This window comes from Vicugna pacos, chromosome 7 (assembly GCF_048564905.1).
Source record: "Vicugna pacos chromosome 7, VicPac4, whole genome shotgun sequence".
NCBI classification, from domain to species: Eukaryota; Metazoa; Chordata; class Mammalia; order Artiodactyla; family Camelidae; genus Vicugna; species Vicugna pacos.
The window spans coordinates 6119428-6146162 of record NC_132993.1 but is presented as its reverse complement, the minus strand read 5'-3'; the positions used below and the strand labels follow the sequence as shown (position 1 = coordinate 6146162).

General features: G+C 43.8%; 1 protein-coding gene across 1 annotated transcript; it reads left to right on the top strand.

Annotated features, from left to right (window-relative positions):
* ZNF398 (zinc finger protein 398) lies at positions 1–23991 on the top strand. Its single transcript, XM_072964270.1, has 6 exons — positions 1–419; positions 3403–3798; positions 9767–9893; positions 10441–10554; positions 16715–16828; positions 18097–23991. The coding sequence occupies exons 1-6, from the start codon at positions 396–398 to the stop codon at positions 19251–19253; spliced, it is 1932 nt and encodes a 643-aa protein (XP_072820371.1). The 5' UTR covers positions 1–395; the 3' UTR covers positions 19254–23991.
* The last annotated feature ends 2744 nt before the right edge of the window (positions 23992–26735 follow it).

Sequence of the window (26735 nt, the reverse complement as noted above, 5' to 3'; positions counted from 1 at the left end):
AACCCTACCCCAGCCCAGCCGAGCAGAGCTCGGCCAACAGGCGGGGCGCAAGTGGCCGCCAAGGCCGGCAGGGGGCGCGCTGCAGCGGCGGGTGGGCGGCGCGTCTAGGCCGGAGCCGTTCCTAGGGTGCGCTCGGTGCCCACAAAGCGCCAGCTGAGGGGCCGCTGCGGGCCGAGCGTGGCTGAGCCTGCCCGCCACCCGAGCTCCACCGGCCGGCCGTCCCGCGCCTCTGCCGCGTCCCCGCGCCCCGAGCAGCCGGGCCCGACGGCCGCAAGAAAACCGGGTGGGGAAGGCCGGGCCGGGCGGGCGCCGCCTGCGGAGAGGCCGGGGACCGGCCTGCGTAGGGCGGCGCGGCGGCGGCGGGGACTCCGGTCCGGGCCGGACAGCGCAGGGCCATGGCCGAGGCGGCCCCGGCTCCGGTAAGGGCGGCCCGCACGCCGAGCGCAGCGAGCCCGGGAGGGTCGGGGAGCCTCGGGCTCTGCGACCCGGACACAGGGGAAGGGAGGAGGGCGGGGAGCCCGGCCTGTCAGGCGCGGGGCCACGGAGCGGGGCGCAGTCCGAACGGCCGAGCGCAGACACCCCCGGGTCCCGCCGGCCGGGGAGGGGCCTGGGTGGGCCCCCCCACCTATTCGTGAGGTCCCTGCGCCTGGGTGTCCGCCCCGGCTTCCCCATTACATTTGGAGGTTTCTAACGGAGGGAGCCTCTTAGGCCAGTGAAAGAGGAGCGAGAGAAGAGGCGGTCCTCCCGCCTGGTGTCAACCCCGCTCCAGCCTGCCAGACGCGGGGCAGTGGGTTTGGCTTGGTTTGGTGCTTTCACCAGCTATTCTCCGGCCCTGGGAGCAGACCTCACAAAATCACCCTAGCTGCAGTCCCACCTGAGCCTCGCACGGTCACAGATGCGGTGGTGACGGCAGTGCGTGGAAGGACTGCGGGAGAACAGGGATCCCCAGTGTCCAGCCCATGACGATGCGGGACACACAGAAGGCCCTCCATCAGGATTGCTCCGTGAATGCCTGGTGCAGGTTCCGAGGCCTGGATTACCTTCTGTGTGTTTATTCATTCAGCGGATGTTTACTGCAGGCCTGCAGTGTGCCAAGCCCCTCTATCCGCTGCTAAGCCTGCAGAGCTGACCGAGACAGTCCCTGCACACAAGACCCATGCGGAACCAGCAGGGACTAGTCAAGCAACAGGACGGAAAAGGATGCCTTGGATTTGTCAACTGAGAAGCCTTTGCTCACCCCAAGGAGAGCCATAGTAGTGGTCCGGAGTAGTGACTGGAAAGTGAGAGGAGGAGGAAGAGGAGGGAAAAGAGGGCGCAGCTGCAGTGGTCTGGGGAGTAGTGTCGAGGATTCTGCCATCTCTGCCGGCAGACCTATTTTTCCCTTTCCATCTTGTTTTTCAGTTTGGTAGAGACGATCATGTGTCTATGCCAGCTCTGTCCAAGAGAAATATAATGGAAGCCATATACATAACCTTAAATTTTATGGTAGTCACATTTGAAAGTAAAGAGCAATAGATGAAATTAACTTTCATGATATATTTTATTTAACCCATTGCATACAAAATATCTCAGTGTGTAATCAGTATTAAATTATCAGTGAAATTTTACATTTTCTCTCCATACTTAGTCTTCAGAAATCTGGTATGTATTTTATACGCACAACACATCCCAGTTGAAATAACCACGTTCCAAGTGTTCAGTAGCCACAAGTCGCTACCACATTGAAGAGTGCAGGTGTATCTTATGGAGAAGAATCAGGAGAAGTTGAAATGTTGACCATAAAAAGGAGAAAAGAACAATGTACCTAGAAATGTGGACAGAGTTGGCATTCAGAGCATAAAGTGGAGAGATTAGTTTTAAATAGGATGAAACTTTTTCTTGAGAGAAAGAAAGAAGAAAGCATGGACTATATTACTGATGAGTTCAAATTGGGAAGGAGTATGAAGAAAGAGAAGGGAAAGTTGAGAGAGCCAGTTTTCTTAGGAGGAGGCCAGGTCATCTCCTGCGAGTGAGGGGCCTGCAGCAGACAAGAGCCTTACTGTTCAGTGGGAGCTCCAGAACCAGCAGTATCAGCATCACTGGGGAGCTTGCTAAAAACGCAGGATCTCAGTTTTCCTCTCAGACCTACTGAATCAAAGTCTGCACTTAAATGAGGTCTCAGGATGAGGCTTATGTATGCTAGTTTGAGAAGTGCTGTACTGAAAGTTGAAGGAGGTGCCGGACCTCAGAGTGGCCACTCCATGGAATGGGAAAAGAAGGGGGGGGTGGGCAGCAATGTTGAGTCCCTGCTGAGCTTAGAGACCATGGGTATGTGGTGACATCAGTTTATCCGGCTGTGTGACTTCATTTAGTATGGCTTACTAGCCTGCTTGCAGAGAATGAGAACAGTTGAACCGATTTAAAGCTGGAAGGTAGCCAAGCAGGTGAGGCAGAAAGGCATGAGTGAAGAGGTTGAAATTGGCTGAGATGATCAGCTGAGGAGGAAAGCAAAAGCCTGGAGAAGGCTGATAAACCAGGAGCAGATGGAATGGCCAAGGGTTCAGCAGGATTGCTGAGCAGACAGACTGAAAATAAGGTGGTGGGAGAGGCAGGGAGATGGGAGGCCGTGGCCAGAGAGCAGGTTATTGAATTCATAGAGTCAGAAGGCTTTGTCGAGGTCATCTTCATCCAACCTCCTATTTGTTGTAGAATTTCATTTTTTTATACACTCTGTTTCCAAGTATGTTCAGTGATGGGGCAGCCTGTTATTTTCTTGGAAAGATCTAGTTCAAAAATTATTTATATAGGCCAAAGTTTGCATACCTGAAATTTCCACATTGGTTCTAGTTCTGCCCTCTGGGGTAAGTATAGGATTAAACAAGTCTATTCTGCCTTGTTTTATAGCCCTCAGATATTTGAAAGTAACCATCAGGTTTTCTCCAGACTCAACATTCTCAGCTTATTCATGTATCACTGAATGGAATGGCTGTGATTTGTCAGCAGGGTGATAGACAGGGGCCAGAGCCTAAGTCAATGGGAGGTTTATCTGAGGGCACTGAGCTCAGTGAAACCTGGAAAGGTCCTGGTGCACTGAGGCCTTCTGCAGAGATAGAGGATGCGGCAGCAACCTGAGCCTCTGGGTGATTGGCTCGAGGGCCTTACATCCCAGGGAATATGCCAGGCTGCTGCTTGATCCAGTTTCACTTATTCACTGTCTTACCTAATCCGTCCCTGAACCGACAAAGCCGTTCTCTTGGCTTTTGATGCCAGTGAGCTCCATAGAGATGAGGCTTATGCTGGCAGTAAAAAACTATATTTAGATTAATCTCAGCTGGCCAGTTAAGCAGCCCTTATCTGATTTTAGTTTGGATTAGGGCTCCTCCTAACACTCAGTGTCTTGTTTCATCTCTCCACTGCACACAGACTTCCGAATGGGACTCCGAATGCCTTACATCCCTGCAGGCACTTCCTCTACCCACACCCCCAGCAGCAAACGAAGCACATCTGCAGACTGCAGCCATCTCCCTGTGGACAGTGGTGGCGGCCGTGCAGGCCATAGAGAGAAAGGTGGAGGTCCACAGCCGGCGACTCCTGCACCTGGAGGGACGGACAGGGACGGCAGAGAAGAAGCTAGCCAGTTGTGAAAAGACGGTGGCTGATCTTGGGAACCAGCTGGAGGGCAAGTGGGCCGTGCTGGGCACCCTGCTGCAGGAGTACGGGCTGCTGCAGAGGCGGCTGGAGAACTTGGAGAACCTGCTGCGGAACAGGAACTTCTGGATCCTGCGGCTGCCCCCCAGTATTAAAGGAGATATGCCAAAGGTAATGCCTTCACGTCTAGATGTGAAGTGGTACCACTAGTCTGCAGACTGTTAGTAAAGGTCAATGAGTCTTGGTCAATCAGTTAGGCTGAAGGAACCATGAAGTGGCTTTGTGTTTATCTGTTTGGGAAGCATTCCATGTTCAATTTAGTGATCATCTGAAGTGTCAAACTCCAGATGGGAAAACCCTTTCCAGTCCAAAGTTGGCTGTCCGGCAGATGGAGGATTTTTTCTCTTGCTTTCTCCTACCCCTTACCCCCAAGTCAGTTTTTTCTTTGTTAACCTGTATGCCACAATCTTGGTTGGAAACTAAATCAAATATCATTTAAATCAGTCAATTTGAATTTGTTGGCAATTCTGGTTTTAAAAAAAATGAGGGTGGACGGGGCAGGGATGTAGAGTCAATGGTTAATGTAAGGATTTGGGGCCACCTGTGGGTCTAGGGTGGCCGTAGATCCTGTCCCTTAGCATCCTTTACAGAGTGATGTGGCACCAGGGCCAGGCCTTTGGAAGGGAACAGTCCATAAACCAACAGGAAATAAACATCATTCTTGAGCTATGGAAGATAGCCTCGAGGCAGCTGGTCTCCAAACATGCCCATTTATTTATTCATTCATTCAACAAATACTTCTTGAACCCTTACTATTTGCTTAATATCGTCTACCTGAAGGCACAGCAGTGAACAATTCATGTCAGCTCCCCTGGAGGTCAAAATTTTAGGGGGAAAGATAATAAACAAGAAAATTAACCCATTTAAGTGTCTTGATAAAAATAAAATTGCTGTCTGGTGATTTAGATTGGATGTCAGAGAAGGTCTCATAAAGGAGCTAATATATTTAGGGTGAAAATAAATGAAGAACCCTGCTGTGAGGAGAGCTGAGGAAGAGCTTTCCAGGCAGAAAGAAAACCTGGTGCAAAGTCCCAAAGGCACAAACAGACTTGGAACACCGAGGGAAAGGGGAAAGACCCGTTAGCTGGTATGCAGTGAACAAGTTGGAGCATGACTGGAGAAGCAGGGGGCAGCTCATTTAGGGCAATGTTTCTCAGCCTTGGCTGTACCTAGGAATCACCTGGAGGGCTTTTTACATTTTGGTAGGCATCACACCTGGAGGTTCTGACTTAACAGGTTCAGGATGGGGCCTAATCATTCATCTTAAAAATCCATAGATGATTCTAATATGTGACAGGGTTATGAACCACTGATGTAGGGCATCGGAGACCAAGGTAGGAATTTATCTGAAGAATAATGGGAAGATTGGAGAGTTTTAAACAGAGGAGTTATATCTGGTTTATATTTTGAAAGAATCACTTTGGCTGCTATGTGGAGAATGGATCTTTTTTTTCCTTCTTTTTTTTTTTTTTTTTTTTTTTTTTTAAGCAGAGAAAGGTTTATTGCAGGGCCGAGCAGGGAGAATGGGTGGCTCATGCCCCCAAATCTCAAATTCCCTGAAGGGTTTCAGCTGAGCAGTTTTAAAGGCCAGCTGAGGGAGAGGTATGTGACAGCTGTGGGTAAGAAAGAAGCAAGGAGAAAACAGTAAGGCAGCTGTAATAGTAGGAGGGCCGAGAGCGGTTTGGGTGAGGGTAGCAGCAGTGGAGATGGAGACGAGTGGACAGATTTGGGATGTTTTGATAGTAGAGTTGATGATAGAACTTAGTTGACGAGAAATAAGTAATGACGAATTAAGAACATCAATAGTTGTGAATTTACTGTGTGATAATTTACATAGCACTTACTGTTGTTGTAAATGCTTTAGTTACTGTCATAAGAACTCTAACTTGCCCAAGGTCGTACAGTCAGTAAATATAAATGACAGAGTTGTACTGTGACCAGGTTGGCCCCAGAGCATATGCTCTTAACCAAGGACTGGGTGGATGGCACTGGCATTTCCGAGTGCTTTGGGGTGGGAAGGAGTCAGGAGTTCTTTGGCAGTGTCAGCTAGAGATGGCTTGGATACCTTCAGGAGAGATGTTAAGTGGTCTCTGAAGCTCAAAGGTGAGAAATATTTGGGAATTGCTGACTTGCAGATTGTACCGTAAGTCATAAGGCAGACAGAGATTACCTTGGGAGAGAATGTGGAGAAGCAAGAGAAGGGGTACAAGGACCAAGCCCCCAGGGGTGGGAGTGGAGGCCAGCAAGTGTGTAGGGTCACAGGGTCAAGGTGACAGTGGTCATTTGGGTTGATATGTTACCGAGAGATCTAGAAAGATGAGCACTGTGAGTACAACTTGGCAACATAAGCTGGCTGGTGACCTTGCAAGAGCTGTTTCCATGCCGTGGCGGGGACAGCAGACAGCGGAGCCGCTGAAGAGTGAGCAGGGAGAGGAAATGGAGACTCTTCCCAGGCAGGCAGAGGAGAGGGGCAGGGATGAGGAGGTGCCCGGGAGGGACCAGCGTCAGCATTGAAGAGAGACCCTTCCCCACAGTGTGTTTTGTTTGCATACCCTGAGTGCCTCCAGTTCTCTGGGGTAATTTAAACTAAGTATTTGCTGTAAGAATAGCAGAAAAAGTAAGTTACAGTTACTGTCTTACCTGGATAAATGGATAACATTTAGCCTGTCCATCTTAAGCTCCCAAATCATGTTTAAAATAATGTGATTTCTCTCAAAGATTTCTTCATGAAATTAAAATATATTGAAATGTGGGCCACAAGGAAACTTCTGTGTCCTTGCTTCTGTTGAAAATGCTCTTATTCTGCCCACACTTTTGAAGGCCAAGTTCAAAATAATTTTCCCTCAGAATTTTAATTTTAATTTTTTAAATTATAAAATATAAGTAGCATAAAAGTTACCACATTAGGGGTGTGGGAGGAGGAAAAACAGAAAATGTTAACAATTTCAAGTGTACAGTTCAGTGGCATTAAGTACATTCATACTGTTGTGCAGCCATCAGCACCGTCCATCTCCAGAACTTCTCGCACTGAAACTGTCCCCATTAAACAGCAACTCCCCCTCCTGCTCCCCCGGCCCCTGGCAGACACCACTCTGCTTTCTGTTTCTGTGCATCTGACTCCCCCAGGTCCTCATATAGGTGAGATCATACAGTGCCTGTCCTCTTGTGATGTGCTTATTTCACTGAGCATAATGTCTTCCAGGTTCATCCGTGTTGGAGCAGGTGCCTGAATTTCCTCCCTTTTTTAAGGCTGAGTGATACTCCATTTCTCTCACAATTTTAAAGGCCTTAGTTCTTTGTCTCATAATATCAAATGCCATTGATGAAAAATTTAATGCCAAATCAATTCTCATTTGTTTGTAAGAAATCTTCTTTTTTCTTTCTGGAAACCTTTATCATCTATTTGTACTTGTTCTTCTAAAATTTGTTGAGTATATGTCTGGGTGTAGTTCTTTTAAAATTTTTGTTGGGCATCTGGTATGGCCTTTCAATCAGAAGATTGATGTCTTTTCCACTCTGGGAAATTTTCTTCTATGATTCTGTTTTTATAATTTTTCATTCACTCTTCCACATTTTTTTCAGTTCTCTTTCTAGACTTACTGTTTGACTGATGGTGGATTATTGTCTTTCTCTCTTTAACTTTTCCTTCACATTTTCACCTTTTTAACTAGAGTTCTGTAACCTTTCCTTCCAACTTTTCTGATTTTTATTTTAACAATTATGTACTTACTTTTCAAGAATATTTATTTTCTCCTTTTTTAAAGAAGCCTGAATTTTTTTTTGAATGGATGCAATATCTACTTGAATGCATATGAGAATATGTATTAGAGCTTTGTTTGATTTTTTTTTATCCTTTAGGATTGTTTGTAGTGTGTGTTCATCTTGATGCTGTCAGTTTTATTTTTTTAATGTTGAGTAGTCCTTGGTTGGTTGTTTGTATTTATAAGTGAAGAATTTGATGAACAGGTTAATTAGAGGAAGCTGGCATGTTTTCTCTGCCACCGTGGAAGTCTGTTTAACCCAGGGAGCTCTCCTTTGCAGGAGAGGATCTCTCCATAGGTGCTCCATATAGGTGGGCTTCACCTTCAGGTGCTGTGCAAGGAGCAAACAGGCAGTGCAGGGACCACCAGAGGCCAGGAGTAAGGCGGTAGTCTAAGTTGTTAGCACCACACAGGGATCCCATGCTGTCTCCAGGCAGCCTTTTAAGTTTCTTTAGAGATGAGGTCTGGGTTTTGGCTTTGGGGTTATTGCTGCTTTACCAGGGCTGATGAGGACAAGGGAGAGGGCCCCTGATATTTCAAAGATAGACCTCCAAACTGCAGTTTCTAACCACTTTTACTCCTACTCAGTGTCTCTGGCAGCTTTGAGCTTGGAATTCTCTGGATTCCTTACTGCAGTCCTTCCCCGTGTATTGTCAGAGAAGCAGCTTCCTCATACCTTAGACCCCAGCACAGGCACGTCCCCTAGGTCTCTGTGAGACATTCATCAGAAATTCTGATCTAATGATGGCCTCTCCTCTCATTCCTGGTGCTGTTACTCAGTCCCTCCTGATCTCATTTACTGTCATTTCAGTGGGAACCTGGGTGGGGAGGGAAGTGCGGCTGTGTTTAGTTCACAGTCTTGAACAAGAAGCCCATCTTGATCCTTGTTTTAATAATTATTTTATCATACGTGTTTCTGTTGTATCACAAATCTTTTGTGTTAGATAAAAGTTAACTAGCAAGTATTTACATATGCCTTAACTTAATTGTAGATGCTGAACAGGATGTAAAATGAGTAATTTATGGGTCTAGCTCCTAAGGAACAAAATTTCTGGTTAGGGAAAAAAAGATGACACAAATGAAGCAATTAGAAAGTTAATTGTCTCATGGAAATGTATAGACTTTGAATTTTAAAGGATATGTTAAGTTTATGAACATGAGTATCTTTTTATTGAATTTTTTAATTTTGGGGAAGAAAGCAAATGTATGTGTATGTGTATGTATGTGTATATGTATGTATGTATATGTGTGTGTGTATATGTATTACCAGGAGTCTCCCTCATTCTGGTTTTCCTTTCTCTATAGCTTCCTATTTTTATTTTATGGGTTTAATATCTCTCAAATCTTAATGGGATTACTAATTAAGGTTTTTTTGAAAAAAAATTCTGTTGCCTAGGTATTTTTGTTCTTTTCCACAAAAGTCATTTTTTCCGCCTTTTAGTCTTTCTTGATCATGCAGCAGGACTTCTCTAAATGGGCATTGATACTTGGAAGTTAGCTCATATTTAAGAATAAAACTGTAGAAAGCTGTCGGTGAGAGAAGGAAGAGCTCGCCTTTATGATGATGGCAGACTGAGAAAAGCTTTACACTAATGGATAGTGCCCATACTTGGTATCTTACCTCCCCTTTGTATTTCTTTACAGGAGAACATTCCAGTTTTTGTCTATGGATAAGCTCCTAGCTTTAGACAAAACTATGCTGGAAGGTGGGGGGACTCTCTTCTGTATATGACCATTCTCTACATGAAACCTTGACTCCAACTAGGCAGAATCCATAATTGTTCTCTGAATACATTCTCCAGTTTTCCATGCTTAAATGTTTTTCCCCTTCCCATTAGGCCTATTTATAACCTACCCCTCTTTTAGGACTAGCTAAAGTCTCTTCTAGACTCATCCCAGCCTCATTATAGCTCTAGTTCCAAAATTTCTTGTCCATGTCATTAATTTGAATATACTCATATGCTCCTTTTAGGAAGAAATCATATTTTTATAATCTTGGTGCTTAGGATAAGCCTTGTACTTGGTGGATATTCACAATATGTTGTGTTCTGTGAATTAAATACTGCTTTGTATCTGTACCTACCTCTTTGAGTGACTGTTCACAAGCAATGTCCTTCATCCTCCTAAAATTCATAGCCCCAAAGTTTATCACAGTGAAAACATGCTCAACTCTTGGAGGTTAGATCTGTGTCTTGAGTTTTGCCCATATCCTTTCAGAATCTCTCATAGTTTTTTATAACTAGTAGACACTTAGTAGAAATTTATTGAATAATTGAATTGCAGTGGCAGAAACTAACCCCAGTATGTTGTAATTTCAGGTGCCTGTGACATTTGATGATATTTCCATCTACTTTTCCACTCCAGAGTGGGAAAAATTAGAAGAATGGCAAAAGGAACTTTACAAGAATATCATGAAGGGCAACTACGAGTCTCTCATCTCCATGGGTGAGGCTAAGCTGGCACTTTTGAATGAGGTGACAGCAGGTCCAAGAGGTCTCAGAATAGTCCCTTTTCTTCCAGTGTCCTCATTTGCACTCTGTCCTCACACACTTCAGATTCTAGTTCCAAGCCAGGGATTTCCAGTTCACCCCTGGCTAAATAGGAAATCATGGTCTCTCCTCTTGCCAAATCATGGGACAGAGAATGAAGTTCAGAGTTAAGGGTTCAGCTGCAGTGGTTTCCATGGTATCCTTCACTTGGAAAAGGCCATGCCTCTCCTCCTCGAGGCAGCCTGTCACTCTCACTCAGTCAAAGAGCAGGCAGGCAATGCTCAAGTAGCACATGTGCCTTTCCCACACACCCCCTCTCCTCTTATTTGTTTCCTAAAAGATCCATCTATAGTTCGAGGTGAATGGATGGGGAAAGTGATCTAGACTCCGAAAGAAATTCCCTGGGACTGTGGATCTTAAAGCCTTCAGTTCAGCTTTGATGGCAATTAGTTGTCATCCTCATTAACTCTCTGTCATACTGCTTTCCCTTTTTCCTCTCCTAGATTATGCCATGAATCAGCCTGATGTCTTATCTCAGATTCAGCCGGAAGGAGACCACAATACAGGCAACCAGGCCGGGCCAGAGGAAAGTGAGATTCCCACAGACCCTAGTGAAGGTGAGTGGGAGAAGAGACTGTCCATTCCTTGTGTCCCTTTCCTGGTCAGAGATGATGGCTCAGAACTGGGGTAAGCAGGGCTTGGGCTTCTAAACAGACTGTGAATGGGTCATCAGGCATTTAAATGGAGCTTAGAGATCACCCCATCCAGGGCCTTCACCCATCAGTGCCACACATCTAAGGGCTATTGAGGAAATGTATGCCCAGCTATTCAGAAGTGCTTAGGGGCTGCGAGTCTGCATGGTCCCTCAGAGATGCAGACCCTGATGACATCCAGCTGGGCAAAGCCAGCTATCATTAATTATTTCTCCCTGGTTTTTTTGATTGGCAGCTACTTGATACTGTGTGGGAAAGACTGCTAGCCCAACATTCAGTTGTGTGATTTCTCTCCAGTGCCACCTCTGCTGTCAGAAAAATCTCATACAGTTTTTGTTCTTTGCTGGATAGAAAGCTCACAGAAAATTCATCCTCCAGACATCTCTGTTAGATGAACTTCTCTGACAACCCACCCCCATCCCATACACTGTTATTTTTTTCTAACATTTGATTATGAAAATTTTCAAACAATCAGAAAAGTTGAAATAATTTTATAATGAACATCTAGATACCTATCACCTTTCTGTCACTAACATTTTACCCTACTTTCTTATCACATATCTATCTCTGTATCTCTCTATCCATCAATACATCCTATTTTCCACGTATTTCAAAATCAGTACAGATATCAATACATTTCCCCCAATTAGTTCAAAATGAATGCCATTAACCTAGAGTTCAACATTTGTTCATATTTTTTCTTTTGATGTAAATTTTATATACAATGAAATGCTCAAATCTTAAGTGAACATCTCTGAGTTTTGAGGAATGTATATATTTGCCACGTTATATTTAAGAATATGTAGGCGGTTTATATTTAGGCAATGTGACAGTATAAATTTTATTAATCTTTATATCATGGATATAAGTAATGAGTCTAAAGTTGTATCACAAGTAAATATGGTTATTTAATTGCAGAAAGATTCATTATTGGAAATGGCTCCTTAGTCAACTTTATTAGTTATCTGATATAGTCCTCAGTGAGAAAAAGAGTGTGTCATTTTATTGTTTGGGGATGAATGGAGAAGATGTAAATAGTTTGGTTTTGTAATGATATATGAAACTTTCATTTAGCTACCATCTTATCAGTTTATTTCACCTTGGTTTTTAAGACTCTATTTGTGGGTTGTCAACCTGTATGCTTTAATACACTTTTACTTAACAGTGTAAGCATTGAATTTGTTTAATACTCTGGTTTTATTCTTTAGAGTTTTAGCTTGCATTGGTGATTATCAACCTAGATATTTACCAGAACTTGATAGGATTCATATAACTTGGACTGATCAATATATAGCATTTTTAAAAAAATCATATGTGTCTAATGTTTAGAACCCTTAACATTTTCCCCCTTTCAGGTTTAATTATGTTTTTCATGACTTTTTATTCATTTAATTTAATTGTTTACTTTTGGTTACTCAAATTGTCAACTTGACAAGTGAGAGGACTTTTAAACTATCTTCTGTGACTCCTATGTCCTTCCAGTACTGCCTCAGTACTTGTTTTATTTTAAAAAAACAAACAAGAAAAAACATGTTCCAGGCTGTGTTGGGGTTTCCAAGAGTACTCCTAGGCTCGGTAATTCGCCAGGAGGACATGCAGGAACAAGCATACAGTCATGCTCTGGGCTGAGATTTATTACAGCAAAAGGATACAAAGCGAAATCAGCAAAGATAAAAGGTGCTCAGGGCAAAGTCTGGAGGAAACCAGAAGCAGGCTTCCAGAGTTCCCTTTCAGTACAGTCTCAAAGGACACACTTTAATTCCTCCAGCAGTGGGTTATGACAACACGTGCAGAGTGTCGTCTCCCAGAGAAGCTAACTGGAGACTCAGCGCCCAGGCTGGTCACGTAGGCACCCTCTATCTGGCATGTACCAAAGTTTCAGACTCCCAGAAGGAAAGTGGATGCTCAGCATAAAGCACACTGTTCGTACAAGCAGTTTAGGCCCAGTGAGGCACTCTTAGCATTTAGGAAAGTTTGATATCAGCATAGGAAACTGTTTGCCAGCCAGGCGCCAACCTTGCAAGCAGGCCTGCTAAGGATAGGTAATCTCAGGCCTGCTGTGTTAATACAGGCCTATTTTAGACCTTCCTTCTCACCCATTAGAAAAGTCCTAGTTCCTTTTGGTGGAGGATAGTATTAAACTGGTCATTAAGGTGCGTAACAGACTATTCCACATGGATGCCAGGTGGATACTAATGCTGGGCCACTTTAGTGACAGAACTAATAAAACATCTTTTTCATAGATTATTCTTCACTTAACTCTAACCATTTACATCATTTTTGCCATCTTGTTCTAATTGAAAAAAACAAATCAAAACTTTTCATTTTTGAGGAAGCTGCTTCTCTCTTCTTTAACATCATCTTTTTAAAAAATTAATTTTAATACACCTTGTAATTTGTTGTTAGACCACTGTGTTTATATTAAAACATTAATGTCATTTTATAAGAAATATGGATAAAAATCCTAGCATTTTAGAAACAATTTTCTAAAATGCTAGGATTTTAATCCATAGTTCTTGTAAAATAAAACTGATAATTTATTATTGTATTCCATTTTAGAGCTTTAGGAAGAACTATGCATTATAATTAAATAAAAATATACACAGGTAGAATATATTTGGGGATAGTAGTGGTACCATGTGACACCCCCTCCTTTTTATGTCCAAGGGCTTAACTTCCAGAATATACAAATAGAAATCATACAACTCAGTAACAAAAAAACAAACAAGCCAATAAAAAAAAAAAAACCAGGCAGAAGACCTAAACAGACATTTCTCCAATGAAGACATCCAGGTGCCCAATAGACACATGAAAAGATGCTCAATATCACTCATTATTAGAGAAATGCAAATCAAAACTACAATGAGTTATCACCTCACATCCATCAGAATAGCCATCATTTAAAAGTCCACAAATGTTAAATGCTGGAGAGAGTGTGAAGAAAAGGGGACCCCCCTACACTGTTGGTGGCAGTGTAATTTGGTGCAGCCACTGTGAAAAACAGCAAGGAGATTCCTTAAAAAACTAAAAATAGAGTTACCTTATGATCCAGCAATCCCACTCCTGGGCATATATCTGAAGAAAACTCTAATTTGAAAAGATGCACTCACCCCAGTGTTCACAGCAGTGTTGTTTATAGTAGACATGGAAGTAACCTAAATGTCCATCAATAGATGATTGGATAGACAAAATATGGTATGTGTATATACACATACGTACACACACACATATACATACATATGTACGTACAATGGAATACTACTCAGCCATAAAAAAGAATGAAATAATGCCTTTTGCAGCAATATGGACGGACCTAGAGATTATCATACTAAGTGAAGTAAATCAGACAAAGACAAGTATCATATGATGTCACTTATCTGTGGAATCTAAAAAAATGACACAAATGAACTTATTTACAAAACAGAAACAGACTCAGACATAGAAAACAAACTTAAGGTTACCAAAGGGGAAGAGAGAGAGGGATAAATTAGGAGTTTGGAATTAGCAGATATAAACTACTTTGTATAAAATAGATAAATAATAAGGTCCTACTGTATAGCACAGGCTTATATCTAATAGCTTGTAATAACCTATAATGAAAAAGAATATATATATGTATAACTGAATCAATATTCTGTATACAAGAAAGTAATATAACATTGTAAATCAACTCTATTTCAATTTTAAAAAAATCAAGGTACAGAGTAGTTTGTGTAGTGTGCCATATAAAGGGGGAAAATATAAAGATGTATAAAATATGTTTGCTTATGTTTTCACAAAGAAACAATGGAAGATCAAAACAAAAACCAATGAGAATGGCTACCTATACAGGGAAAGAGAGATTATAGATGGAAGCTAGACCTCTCTAAATGTACCTTATTTTATAGTTTTGATTTTGGAGTCTTGTAAATAATTTACCTAAGTTAAATAAAATTTAAAAATCAACATGCTGAAATAACTATATCATGTTGATGACATAAATACTTAGAATGACTTTAAAATATAATATTTTTACTATCCCTAGAAGATAGCCTAAAGAATTAATAAAACACACAAAAAAATCTTAAATTGAGTTCATGTTTTTGTTAATAATATTGGTTTTATTTTGAAGTGTATATTCAAATAAAGCAAAGATTATGTAGTGTCATTAGGAGCCAACATTCTCAGGATAAGAGAGAAAACATACGAGTATGAAATGAAAGGATTTAATTAAAATGCTGTAATCTTAAATGTGAATCATAAACATTAATGTAAACTCGTGACACTTTTTTTCTAAAAGGTATGTGTTTTATAGCTCTGTTCATTGAAAAGACCTGGAAGCAGTGACAATCTATTAGCAATTAGCATCCTTATCATGCAGATTATGGTCTCTAAATTCTGTTTCTTAGAGAGAGTATTGATTGTGTGCTTGGAGCAGGAAATGTACAAGATGAACCTGGTCTAGTCTGTCATACCAGAAATGAAGGAAACTAGGTGTTTGATGGTGTGAAAAGACATAGGGCTGATCTGAAGGGGCTCCCACTGGCCAAAAAAGGGATAATTTGAGCATTAAAAAGAGTAATGACTGCAATGGATTGAAACTCATCAAATATTCTACGCTTTCATAATAATAAACTAAAGGAAGAAGAAGTCAAAACCACCTGCATCACATTTGGAGGATTCTAGAGCACTAACTCATTCAGAAAATTGATGAAGTAATTAAGCATTTTAAAAGCCTCATATTTTTGATGAATAGAAAATTCATCCTTTGAATGTCTGTTAAAAGATCCACTTCCTTGTACCCAGTCTCTCCCTGTCTGTTTTTTTTTTCTATTTATGTTTGTGTATTTATAAAATCCTGGAGAAAAAAAAGATAAGATTGGACTATGTTTAACACACTTCAGCCTTGTAGCTCAGAGTAGGAAGTTGGACAGGCAACCTGCCACGTGCGCTAAAGCCTGTTATTTTCCCGTCTCTCTGTGTAACCTGACAGTCTTTTGGGCCTCATTCTTGTGCAACCTCTTATTTCTGCTTTGGGTACACCTTTAGATTCCAGGGGTCTCTAACTGATTTAAAAGGCATTGAGCAAAACAGTGAGTTCTGTTCATTTGCTAGGACTAAAACCATAACCTGCCTACACGGCTTTTTTGATAAATAATATAGAGAGCTTGAATTTACTCTTGTCAGTGTGCCAGCTTGTCCTTTTAGGCCAAAAACGGCTATCTAGGCTTGGGCTGGAATAGCAAGCACAGCTGTTTCTGTATTGACCAAATGACCCATGTTATGTGCAAAGCCTTTAGAGGTGGTTCTTTCTTTCTTTGCAAAAGAATCCCCAAGACCTGAGGGACTTGCAAATATCCTCCCTACTCCCAGGGTTCAGGAAACAATAACCTGTACCATTTAATAGGCAAAGGTAATATGATCTCTTGGAAGGAACCCAGAATTGGGAACCTGAAAAAAGGTTCTGAGCAGTCAAATCTGTGTTTAAGCTGACCTAACGCTGTAATTTTAGAAATGTATTTGTTTTAAAATTAACATAAAAAAAAGGGTTGCTGGTCAATCTTGTTTGTTTTGCTTTTTTTTTTTTTGCTGTATTTTAAAGCAAACTTTTGATAATATGGAGTTTCACTGTAAATATGTCCTTCCTGGCAATTTACTTAACCTCTGTGGGTCCCCTTAAAATGGAGGAAATATTCCCTGCTTCATTATCTCACAAAAGAGCTGTGAGAGAAAAAAAGTGAAAACATTTTGAAAGTAAGGGCGCTAATGAGATGACAGGTACTTTTTGATTCTAGATTATTTCAGGGTGTCATCTCCAAAATAGAAATTTTGATTTTTTTTGAAATGGGCTCACTGAAAATCATGAATCAAACCGAGTATATCATGTAAAAATTCGTAAATTTGGTTTCACTTTGACCTGGTTCTTAGACGTTATATTTATTGTTTTTTAAAGGCTGGTTTGGTTTTGTTGTTATAGTTAATTAGAGATAAATATTTGGGCAAAACATAGTATTCAGCAAATCAGCATGGTTATTTCCACTTTCTGAGTCAAGCCCTGAAGATCATTCTCTTCCCCCACAAATAGAGCCCAGCATTTCGACATCGGATATTTTGTCTTGGATTAAACAAGAGGAAGAGACCCAGGTTGGCGCCCCACAGGAGCCCAAGGAGAGTGACATGTGCAAAGGCACCTATCCTGGTGAGTACCGAGCCGCACAGACCCAGCTTATGCCAGGACCACCGAGAAGAAACGGCAGAGGAAGTGGGATTGTGGAAGCAAGCAAGTGGCTGAGGCATAAGGAAAAGGGGGGAAAAAGACATGCTCAAGTAAGTTAGAAGTGAAACAGAAATCAAACTAATATAAATTTTAAGTGAGAAAACACTTAAGTGTAAAGACAAATTAAAATTGTCAGAGGAAGAAAAAATAAGTGCATACAGATGGACCAAAAGTATGAGGATGGGGAAAGACAGAAGAACATTTGAAGATCACATAGAGAGGATGGAACAAAGATGGGGTGGGAAAGACAAGCCCTGGAGACCACAGTGTCATTGGAGAGGCCGAATGGGGGAGCTAATGAAGAGCTCTCCCTCAGGAAAACAACCAGGGGAGAAGAAACACGCATCTTCTGAGATATTTAGCATCATCTGTATTTTGCCATCTTGAACAGAAGAGAATCTTAAGGTCAGAAGAGACACGATTGTTTATGTAACTTAATGTAACCTATTTATCGTCTATGCTCTTAAAATTTTTTAAAAAAATAAGAGTTTCTGCTTTTCAAGAAATTGATATTGGGGACATATTGATATGAGGCATGCCTATTATTGCCAAGGGTGAGTGGGATGTATGACTTACATACAAGAAATGTTTGGGGGACATTACGTCGGTTTAAGTCTAGGTATTTAGGTAAGGCCTAAAGAAGGATGTGAAACTAGAATGGGCCTCAGAAAATTGGTATGATGTGGCTGGGTATAATTTGGGGAGATGAGAAGAGAGGGGATGCCATCTACAAAAGGGAGGGCATAATAGGCAAAGATGTATAAGCAGAAATGTGAACTTTATTTTCCAGGAAAGTAAAGCAACAGATAACCACAGTGAAGGCCTTATCTGGCAGAATAAAGAGGAATAGGATTAGATAAATACATGATTTTAGGCCTCGTCACAATAGGCTGCAGAAAATATTTCAATGTTTGTGAGCAGAGGCGAAACATAATGAAAGTAATTCTGGGAAGAGCGATGCCAGGGTTTTTCCTTTTCCAAACAGGGAGCGTTGAAGAGGTTCAGTAGTAACTTCTCTGATGATTGGCCACGGGGGCTACAGGCAGTCTGATTATTATCTCAGCCCTTCACTGACTTTCTTATCTGAGCCGGTTAAGAGCTCAGAGCAGTCTGCTGTAGCGGGGCAGGGGTGCAGGAGAGTTGCTGGGAGACCAGTTGTGGACAGGTGTGACTCCCATCCTCTCTTTCAGACGAAGAGCTTGTCATTAAAGCTGAAGGCCTCGCCAGAGCCTCCCTGTGCCCCGAGGTTCCAGTCCCCTTCACTTCTGCACCAGCAGCGGCGGCTAAGGAGGCGTTTCCAGATGTGGCTTTCAAAAGCCAGCAGTCCGCACCCATGACACCATTTGGACGTCCGGCCACTGACCTGGCCGAAGCTTCCGAGGGACAAGTGACTTTCACTCAGCTGGGTAGCTACCCCCTCCCGCCTCCGGCGGGGGAGCAGGTGTTCCCGTGCCACCGCTGCGGCAAGAGCCTCAGCCAAGACCTGCTCCTGACCCACCAGTGCGGCCCCGCGGCCGAGCACCCCGGCCCCTGCGCCCAGTGCCCCAAGCACTTTCCCCAGCAGGCCGACGGCGGGGGCGGCCCCCAGCCCCCCGCCAGCGAGGCGCCCCCCACCTGCCCTCACTGCGCCAGGACCTTCACTCACCCGTCGAGACTCACCTACCACCTTCGGGTCCACAACAGCGCCGAGCGTCCCTTCCCCTGCCCCGACTGCCCCAAGCGCTTCGCCGACCAGGCCCGCCTCACCAGCCACCGGCGGGCCCACGCCAGCGAGAGGCCCTTCCGCTGCGCGCAGTGCGGCCGGAGCTTCAGCCTGAAGATCAGCCTGCTGCTCCACCAGCGGGGCCACGCGCAGGAGCGGCCCTTCTCCTGCCCCCAGTGCGGCATTGACTTCAACGGCCACTCGGCCCTGATCCGCCATCAGATGATCCACACGGGCGAGCGGCCCTACCCCTGCACGGACTGCAGCAAGAGCTTTATGCGCAAGGAGCACCTGCTCAACCACCGGCGGCTGCACACGGGCGAGCGGCCTTTCAGCTGCGCGCACTGCGGCAAGAGCTTCATCCGCAAGCACCACCTCATGAAGCACCAGCGCATCCACACGGGCGAGCGGCCCTACCCCTGCGCCTACTGTGGCCGCAGCTTCCGCTACAAACAGACGCTCAAGGACCACTTGCGTGCGGGCCACAGTGGGGGCTGTGGGGGTGATAGTGACCCCTCTGGACAGCCGCCTGACCCCCCAGGCCCCCTCCTCACTGGGCTCGAAACCTCTGGCCTCGGGGTTAACACTGAAGGCCTGGAGGCCAATCAGTGGTACGGGGAAGGGAGTGGAGGCGGGGTTTTGTAAATCTCCCTCCTTCCCCCAGCTGGCCAAGCTGCAGCGGGGCAAGAGGCAAGTCCCCTCCACCTCCCCCTCCTCCGCCGTCATTGCGGCCTGGCACCTGCATGAATTTGGGGTCCTGTACACTTGAGTAGAGACATGCTTGAGTTTCGGAACTTCACAAGAACACCACATTTTGAAACCTAGGAAGACCTGGAAAAGAGCCCAGCTCCCCCATCTTTTGAAAAATATTACCTAAGCAGAAGTCATAAGAATGTTGCAGAGAGGTCGGAAAGCAAGATGTGACCTCGAGTAATTCATCACGGGGTAGCAGATTGATTAATGGTTGCAGCTCTAGGTAGAGTCAGGTGCATGGGAAGGCCTCCAAGCCTTGAAGCCCACCGTGAGGCAAAGAATGTTTAACCTCAGCCTTTCATAAATCCCTTGTTGGTAGATGGTTGTAGAAGAACGTGCCCCTGCGTGGGTCTGTGCTCCGCTCTTCCCTGACACCAGCTCAGGTGCTTAGGTGCTGCCTCTCCACATGGAAACCCAAGACTGCCCTCCTAGGTCTCCGAGATTAATTCTTCAGATACATTTTTGTTTAATATTGGGTGAGGAAGAAATCTGACTTTAAAAGCTTCTTAAGGAGAAAAGTTTTTTCACTAGCTTGACTTGAAGCATTGAGGCTTTTACTGGCATTTAAGCTGCTAGAAACCTTTGCCGAGGTCCAGGTTAAAAATCTGGGAGCAGTGTTCTCAGCCCCAGCTTTACAAGCCACAGGTCCCAGAGAAATGACAGAACAGCCTCGAATTTGTGCCTGAACCATGTTTCTTAGAGTCCCTTATGTCAAATTCTTCCTTATCATTTCCAAGCCAGTAAGCTGGCTTTTCCATTCCTGGTGTCCGATATTCTGACAATCATCAACAGAAAAGGTCATGGCACTTTCCAGAAGCATTACAGAGTTCAGAAAGTGCCAGTGGACTCTCAGCTTTCACGTCCTCAGAAGTGAGAGGGTAGTTACAAAGCAGCTTTCTTGAGCCAGCAGAGGGTGTCTGTTCACCTGCCTCACTGGTGAAGAACAGACTGAAGGACTTGGCAGGCCCCTGAGAGCTTAGCACCACATGCCAGGATGGCCTCTTCCTGCTGCGCTTGCTTCTGGGGACCTTGGCTATCATGTTTTCTTCTGTCAGGGTCAGTCAGTCACCTGGAAGCATCTGAGCCTGGTCCTACTCCTGAGCAGCTTCACAGTTGGGCCACTTTCTCTTTACAGATCTCAGATTTTCATCTGCAAAATGAGTCTGGTGAAGGGAAAAAAGTGAACCTTTAGGATTAAAAAAAAGAAAAAAATCTTGTGATACATTCCTTCTACTGCCAGAATCCTCTCTCCCTCTCTGGCTTTGATCCAGGCAAAGCCAAATAAGACAGCAAAATCAAAGCAGAGACATTCTTGCTGAAACTTGACTGAAATCAATTTGATTTTTTCTTTTACTCTTGCTTGGAGACTGGGGCAGAAGACAGAGAATGCAGAAGCCCTAGGTCTTGGGCTGAAAAATTGTTTATTCCTGCACTCTCTTGTTTCCCCTGAATCTTCCTAAGATGTCTATAACAAGGTCTGTGAGTATTTAGACAAGACACTTTCTTGATGAAGTGATAAGGGTAGGACCCATTTTTTTCCCCTTATCACCCACCCAAACTTCACTCTGCCTAGTTATGTGTGGCCACACTAGAATAAAGTGTTACCCCAGCTAGCTCTGCTCCTGGGAAGACTCTGTCTGAACATGCTGCTCTTTAGGGTAATCACATTTATGAAACATCTGTTCTGACATTCACAATAGCAGGGAGCATGAGAGGCCTAAGAAACGTGTGTAAGACCTAGTTCACGGTCATAACTTACGAGTCTGAAGGCAAGGGTATAGAACCAACGAAAAGAGATGACAAACAGAACCCTGACGCATTGGGAGTAAGAATTTTCTAGCTGGAGTCTGGACCCACACTATGGGAAATTGGGGGGTTCTGGGGATCCCCAGGCCAGGGTTCCAGCTTCACTGATGATCCACTAGGAACCTGAGTGTGAGATCCAGCTCTGGTTCGCATCTTGATCTCCCTAACGAAAAGGGAGAAGAATCAAAGTACTGTCTTTAGGTGGTGCGCTCCCTTTTTGGAACAGATGAACTTGAGCATTTGCCAGGTATGCCTGAGAAGGCACTCCTACCCAAGATGTGATGTTAGCCTAGATGACATGGAAAATTCTTTACTCAGGTAGGTAGTTTGCTGAGGACACAGAGATTATTGATGAAAGAGACTTGTGAATTAAAAAACTACAGACAGGTCCCTTTCACAAGGAACAGTAACCAACAGGGACCGACACTTTGGCAAAAGTGAACAGAGTTCAAATATCAACAATCCAAGAGCCATGAAGCTGAATGAAAGGGACAGGCAGGGCCATGCCAGAAAGATGGAAGTCAATGTTATCCTCATCCTCAGCCCTGGGACACACTAGGGAGTTCAGCCTCTATGTATCCTGGTCTCCTTTCCCTCTACCAGACCTCTACCAGGTAGAACTCCAGGCCAGCTCTAAATTAGAGTTTGTTTAAGATTCAAAAGTGGATAAGTAAAATAGATCAGCAGAAAAGATAAATCCAGCAAAGTTTCCAGTGTGTGTAGAAACTTGGTCCATTAAGGGCTCCTGGGACAAATCACACACTTAAATTATCTGACGATGGGGCGTCATAACTGGCCACAACAGGAAAGAGGAGAACCTAGAGATGTGCTCTTAACCAGCCCGCCCTCCCGGCTAACAGGTCCATACTGCCCCGTAAATAGGCACCTTCTCCCCGGAGTGGATCCGGCTGTTGACTGTAACCAGCTTCACTCTCTGCTTACTAGAGTTGTCATTGTCACCGTCAGATGAGCCTCTGGTTCAGCCACAGATGTGAACGTAAATGGAGTTGATTGTCTGGAAAGTGAAAGAAGATGCCTCTGATCTTTTCTGCTGGATATTTATTATTGGAACACCGTAGCTGGGCTTGAGCTGCTTTACATAACTTCCTAGCAGTGCTTTACATAACTTCACTCATCATTAATAAGAGTCTGCAGAGTTCCTGTGGGGGACTCTGCTGGGCTGCTTTTGGAGCATTTAAAATATTTGGGTGTCCATGCCTGTCTCAACCAGGACCAGACCCAGGCTTACTAGGAAATAACAAATGCTCACTGTCTCAGTCTGTGAAAGTCTTGTCGATAAAAAAGGACCTGAGTTCCTTTATCTGTTATTCCAAATGGGATGGGGAACCCAAATATCTGCTCAGATTTTCTCTTGAGGAGGGGCAGGCCACTGTCCCACCCACATATCCCATATTGTAGCTTCTTGGACAATAAAAAGCATCCTTGTCACCCGCCTGAGGGCTGCTCAGAAGTGATGAGGAAAAGCAAGTTTCCCCAAAAGGTTCTCACAGACCAGGAACCCAGATACCATCAGAACTATGTTCTCCCTGTGTGCTCAGTAGATGCCTTTGACCCTGTTCTTGTCACCCTGCAAAGGAAGCAGTCCTCTCGCAGAGTTTTACACAGAGGACATCCTTTGACTTGGAAGTATCGGGCTCTTCCAAGCAGAAGATCCTCAAGTTAGGTGGGGAACGGGGGCAGGGAGTGCTTGGGCCACAGAAGGAGATGTCACGTGGGTCAGTAGAGCTTAGTGGTTTAGAGCATGGACTCTGAGTCAGACCTAGATTCAAGTTCTGACATAAGTAACCTAAATGATTTAACCATCATGAGCCTAGTTTCCTTATCTCTAAAATAATGATACTGTGTCTTGGATGTGTTGAGGTTAAAGGGGAACCTGTGAGTGCTGGGCACAGAGCCTGGCACACAGAGGTGTCAGAGTGGCAGCTGTCGGGAAAAGTGTAGGACCAGCCAGAGAGGGGTGTGGCGCAGGTGGAATCTGAAACAGAGAATGTGGAGAACAGGCTGTTCTGCGGAAGCACGTGGTTATTGCTTGAAGGCTTAGCTTTGGCCCACCATCTTTTTCTTCCATTTAGCCTATTCTTTTACTCTATCTTTCCTGTATCTCCGGGCTGCCAGAAGTTTCTGTGCGCCGTGACACCATGTGGCTCTGACTCTCTTGGCTTGTCTGGCTTGTCTTAGTTCAGATGCTGAGGTGTGGGATCTGGCCCAGCTCCTCTTTCTATACTAGGCTACAGAAGTTTCCAGCCAACCTGGGACTGGCTGCCCTTGGGGTCCATGATCATCTTGCTTCAGTCAGCTGTAGCTGGGAGGAACGGTCCGAGGGTCCCTGCACCGGATCCACAGGCCCGGTAGATTCACTTGGGGATGGGCACACGGTGGCACAGTGTCGTGCTTCTAGTACCGCCAGCAGAGGAAGGAATCTGTTTCACCTGTATCGGGGTTCCTTGAAAGACTTCATCAGTACTAGCATAACCAGAGCGGTGGTCCCTTACATAAAGGACCTGGGAGGTGCTGTTTTGGTATCTTGTTACTTTCTAGGGTGTTATTCCTCCTTTCTGGCCCTGCTCCTTTCTTTTAAAATATGTAACTCTGGCCATAATTCTATATCCACACACACACATACACAATGACTTTTGTCAACTTAGTCAAATTGCCTCTTCAAAACAAAAAATGATTAAAACCAACTGCTCATTAAAGAACGCAGATGGATACAGGCAAATCAGAGAGGCCTCAGAAGCACTGTGCTGCGATGCTCTTAAAAGTGCCAGGTTACATTTCAAATAAAATACTTGATAAAACCTCACTGGGCTATGTGGCTTTGTCTTTGTTGTTAGCAAAGCCAGCATTTACTATAAAGTCTTGAAGCTGGTTTAAAAATTAAGCTACCCCAAAACTGAGGCCACGTCTTACTCTGTATTCTTCATGGTGCCATGGGCTGTTGGGGACGTGGGTGCTTGACAAATCCCTGTACAGTGGGAAGACCACCTGAGTAGGGGTTGAAAACCGTTGTGGGCTTAGCTTAACATTCGCTACCGACTTGATGTGGAGCAAGCCGCTTAATTTGTGTAGATCTCATTTTCCTAACTCTAGCGGGCAGATTGAACAAGGTGGTAATGTAAGGTCCCTTCCAACTCTAAAATCATAGAATTTAAGATTTTACTTCCTGGTCCTGTTTCCTTTGTCTGGTTTCTCCCCAGATTCAGCCCTAGTGAGTGAGTGCTTTGACACAGCAGAATGCTCCCCTTGGAGGGGTATGCATTATTACGGAACAAAGAGTCTCATACTCACCATATTAGACTTATTCCAAAGCCACACAAACTACAAAATCCTAGCAAAACTATAAAATTTTGTTGTAAATACACAATATATGTTTGGTTGCATTTTTTAAGCATAGGAAAACACACCAAAATATCAATGGTTGTTCCAGGGTGCTGGGGTCATTCCGTGCTTACTTTTTCATGTAAATTTTGTGTAATGTAAAACATTTTGTGTGTAGCACTTTTAATGCTTTTATAAGAATGAGGATTATTGTAATGAAAGAGGTCCTGGAAAGGAGGTCAGGAGGCCAGAGTTGTAATCTTGCTTTGGTGTTTTCTCATCCATAGTGTGAGGATAATACATACTTTCCCAAGTTTACCTAGTGGTGTGAGACTCAGATGAGGGAAGGAGGGCTTAAAAAAAGTACGTTGAAACATATTGCAAACCTAAGAAGAAAGTGTTGATATAGTAGGTGCAGGAGAATTACTTGTTGATCAGTTAAAACAGTTTCCTGGATGTTTCTTAAATGATGCTTCTCTTCATTCAAGACTGGGCAGTGGTCGTTTCTTCACTTCCCATTTGCTTGCCTGTGCTGGGGGGAAGCTAGCCTGAGATTACAGCTTGGGACACAGTGAGAGAACAGAGGTACATAAGGGCAGAGACTGAAAACAAAGTTTGATGCAGAAAATATCAGGTTGACATATATAATGTGACCTATATAATGTACTGACTTCTCCCAGCAACTTAGGCAAGATAACCAGTTTTATGTATATGAGGAATTATAACAAGTTGAAAAGGCAGGCACATTACTAGAGAGATTGGTTTGAACAAGCAGAATTCAAAATGAAGGCTGTATATAAAGCTATGTACGTCAAATCTGTTCTCAACTTGAGTTTATAGTTTTAAAAAATTATATTAAAAAAAAATAACTGCAAGCCAGCCTCAATGAGTAAACAGCATGATAAAAACAACAAACAAGAACAGTTAAATCAATCATAGTTTATTATTAGTAAGTAACAGTTTGGGATGTTCACGTCCACAGGGAGACCTCGTGGGGCTGAGACAAGGCTCTGAGAACAGCAGGGGGCCTTTCTCACGCTGCCTTGTTCTTAGCTGAACATTAGAATAACTTGGGGAGCTTAAAAAACTATTTATGTTGGGGGCCCACCCTGGCGTGATTGAATTCATCTGGGATAGGGCCTAGATGTTTTGTTTTTTAAAGTTTCCCCAAGTGATTCTCACGTGCCTGCAAGTTTAGAAGGTCGTAGAAAGAGAAATGAATTATTGGGCTGGAAATTACCAGTTAGCCTGCTTTTCTGGAATAGGGCACTGTGGATTGGAGATTAATAAAGGGTCTTGGACTTCACAATGGGAAGTCATAATTTGATTCTAAAGGCCGGACTCTGAAGGAAATAAGGCTATGGGAATGGTTGTTGAAAAGGGTCTGACTGATTCAGAGGCAGTGGGAAAAGCCGGATTCATTTAAGCTGTGCCGCCGCCGCAGGCTCTGTCCAGAAACCTGGTATAAAAACCATGGACAGGAGGCTGGATGCGCAGGTGGGAACGGCGCCTGTGCCGCAGCCATTCCTAAGCTCCACGTGGGGAGGCCAGCTCCTCTCTGGTAGAGCAGTTGCTGAAGAACAAAAAGGGACCCTGGTGACGACTGACGTCATTACCAGCTCAGATTTAACAATAATACATGGGTTTAATACCTTATTTGTTCCATTTAGAAAAACCACTATTCTGCATGAGCGCTAGACTTGATTTTGAATGAATTTTGACCATTTTTAGTAATCAATCCACACTTAAATGTTGAAGGGTTGCCCAGTGAGAAGATTCAAGAGAACGTACCAATTATCACCAACATAAAACATGCCTTCTGCATAAAGGGTTTCTGAGGCCTCAGTGCCTGTGTGTTAGGACTGTTGAGCAGTTTACTTACATAGTCACCAGGCAATCACATATTTGTTAAGACTGAGCAAAGTGCCATAGACTCATTAGGAACTGAAGAGAAGACAATGACCTTCACTCAGGTACTGTGTCAAGACTTGTAAAGAAAGTGATGAAATGCCTGTTTGTAGGAGGCTGAGAATAAATTCAAGAGGGAAAAAGTATTTTCACCAAACTTCACATAGATATAAAGCAGAAATGTTCAGAAGTTACTGAGGAGAGGGAGAGAGGGAAAATCTAAGTGTGTGTGTGTTTGGGCCTTTACGTTTGAATTAAAATGCTGGCAAAAGGTGGGTCTGAAAAAGACAAGGCTATTGAAAACTCACTAGCAAGAGCAAG

Excerpts from the sequence above, each read along its gene's own strand:
- ZNF398 (XM_072964270.1), top strand. The coding sequence starts at position 396 with ATGGCCGAGGCGGCCCCGGCTCCG. Across the intron at positions 420-3,402 it reads CCGAGGCGGCCCCGGCTCCG|ACTTCCGAATGGGACTCCGA; the intron begins GTAAGGGCGGCC and ends CACTGCACACAG. Across the intron at positions 16,829-18,096 it reads GTGCAAAGGCACCTATCCTG|ACGAAGAGCTTGTCATTAAA; the intron begins GTGAGTACCGAG and ends CCTCTCTTTCAG.